This window comes from Penaeus monodon, chromosome 43 (genome assembly GCF_015228065.2).
Source record: "Penaeus monodon isolate SGIC_2016 chromosome 43, NSTDA_Pmon_1, whole genome shotgun sequence".
NCBI classification, from domain to species: domain Eukaryota; kingdom Metazoa; phylum Arthropoda; class Malacostraca; order Decapoda; family Penaeidae; genus Penaeus; species Penaeus monodon.
Window position 1 is genome coordinate 5,716,937 of NC_051428.1, and position 2,500 is coordinate 5,719,436.

At 34.9% G+C, this 2,500-nt stretch overlaps 1 protein-coding gene across 1 annotated transcript in view; it reads left to right on the forward strand.

Annotated features, from left to right (window-relative positions):
- LOC119568055 (kinase D-interacting substrate of 220 kDa B-like) overlaps positions 1–2,500 on the forward strand; it is a 21,426-nt gene that overhangs the window by 13,984 nt on the left and 4,942 nt on the right. Inside the window, exon 7 of the mRNA XM_037916452.1 lies at positions 966–1,064. Coding sequence (XP_037772380.1) covers positions 966–1,064 — 99 coding nt within the window. The remainder of the gene's footprint in view (positions 1–965; positions 1,065–2,500) is intronic.

Consider the following 2,500-nt stretch of genomic DNA (forward strand, 5'->3'; position numbering starts at 1 on the left):
CAACGTGTTTGAACATCATCGATCTTTCCTATTTAGTTATCATTATATATATATATATATATATATATATATATATATATATATATATATATATATATATATATGGGCCGCGGTGGCCGAATGGTTAGAGCGTCGGACTCAAGACTGTCACGACGGCAATCTGAGTTCGAGGGTTCGAGTCACCGACCGCCGCGTTGTTTCCCTTGGGCAAGGAACTTCACAACGATTGCCTGCCTAGCCACTGGGTGGCCAAGCCAGCTCAAGTCAGTGCCGGGTAAATAGAGATGGTGACTCGATAAAAACACCGGGCGGAAGGCAATGGCAAACCACCGCTCTAAATTGCTAAGAAAAAATAATGGAAGCCCATGATCGTCAAGGCCGCGATGGCCGAATGGTTAGAGCGTCGGACTCAAAACTGTCACGACGGCAATCTGAGTTCAAGGGTTCGAGTCACCGACCGCCACGTTGTTCCCTTGGGCAAAAGGAACTTCACCTTGATTGCCTACCTAGCCACTGAGTGGCCAAGCCAACCCAAGTCAAGTGCTGGTCCCAAGCCCGGATAAATAGAGAGAATGATTACCTAAAAGGTACCACCGGCACTCTCCGTGGAAAGGAACTGGGGGCCCTACCACGTACTCACTCCAAGAGCATCACAACATGAAAACTACAATTAAGTATCATGCTGTGACCACGGCGGCTCAGACATGAACCTACCGTTAAAAGAAGATTATATATATATATATATATATATATATATATATATATATATATATATTTATATATATATAACTGCTCTATGCCAACTTAAATCCACATACATGTACATTCCTATAATGAATTTGAATCCATTTATAATCCATTTATAATCCATTTATAATACACTTATAATTAATTAATTAATCAATTTATTTATAATCCATTTATAATCCATTTATAATCCCATTTATACCCCCCCCCTTCCCCAGGTCTGACAGCCCTCTCCCTGGCGGCGTCTCATGGCTTGGCGAACATCACGCGCATGCTGCTCAGGGCCCGGGCGAGCGCGAACGTCGTCGACACCGCCAGTAAGTCCGAGCAGAAAGCTTTCTCGTGGGAGGAGTCCGTAGGATTGCGTAGGAGTCCGCAGGATTCCGTAGGATTTCGTTTTTTATCTTTTTTTTTTCTTTTATGTTTTTTTAAGGATAAAAGATATGGGTTTTTGTGATTAGCTTTTTTATGTTATTTGATTTATTATTAGTAGTAGTATTATAACTATTATTATTATTATTATTATTATTATTATTGTTATTATTATCATTATTATTATTACTATTATTATTATTATTATTATCATCATCATCATCGTCATCATCATCATCATCATCATCATCGTCATCATCATTATCATTATCATTATAATTATCATTATCATTATCATTATCATTATCATTATTATTATCATCATCATCATCATTATCATTCTATTATCATTATTTTTGATTTCCAAGGATTTTCAATGAGCTCTTTTAGCGGGTTAGTATTTTTTGTGATTGGTTTGTGGTTTTAATTTTTTTTTCAAACATTTACCGATCGATTTCTGAATATTTCACAATGTATCTTTTCACGATGTATCTTTTCACAATGTATCTTTTCACGATGTATCTTTTCACGATGTATCTTCACAATGTATCTTTCCCAAAATGTACTTTTCAACTGTATTTTCACATGATCTTTTCACGATGTATCTTTCACGATGTATTTTTCACACTGTATCTTTCACACTGTATCTTTTCACACTGTATTTTTCACACTGTATTTTTACAATGTATCTTTTCACATGTATCTTTTCACACTGTATCTTTTCACACTGTATCTTTTCGCAATGTATCTTTTCACACTGTATCTTTTCACACTGTATCTTTTCACACTGTATCTTTTCACGATGTATCTTTTCACACTGTATCTTTTCACGATGTATCTTTTCGCAATGTATCTTTTCACACTGTATCTTTTCACACTGTATCTTTTCACACTGTATCTTTTCACAATGTATCTTTTCACACTGTATCTTTTCACGATGTATCTTTTCACACTGTATCTTTTCACACTGTATCTTTTCACACTGTATCTTTTCACAATGTATCTTTTCACACTGTATCTTTTCACAATGTATCTTTTCACACTGTATCTTTTCACAATGTATCTTTTCACACTGTATCTTTTCACACTGTATCTTTTCACACTATCTTTTCACAATGTATCTTTTCACACTGTATCTTTTCACAATGTATCTTTTCACAATGTATCTTTTCACACTGTATCTTTTCACGATGTATCTTTCGCAATTATCTTTTTCACACTGTAACTTTTCACACTATCTTTTCAACAATGTATCTTTTCACAATGTATCTTTTCACAATGTATCTTTTCACAATGTATCTTTTCACAATGTATCTTTTCACAATGTATCTTTTCACAATGTATCTTTTCACAATGTATCTTTTCACGATGTATCTTTTCA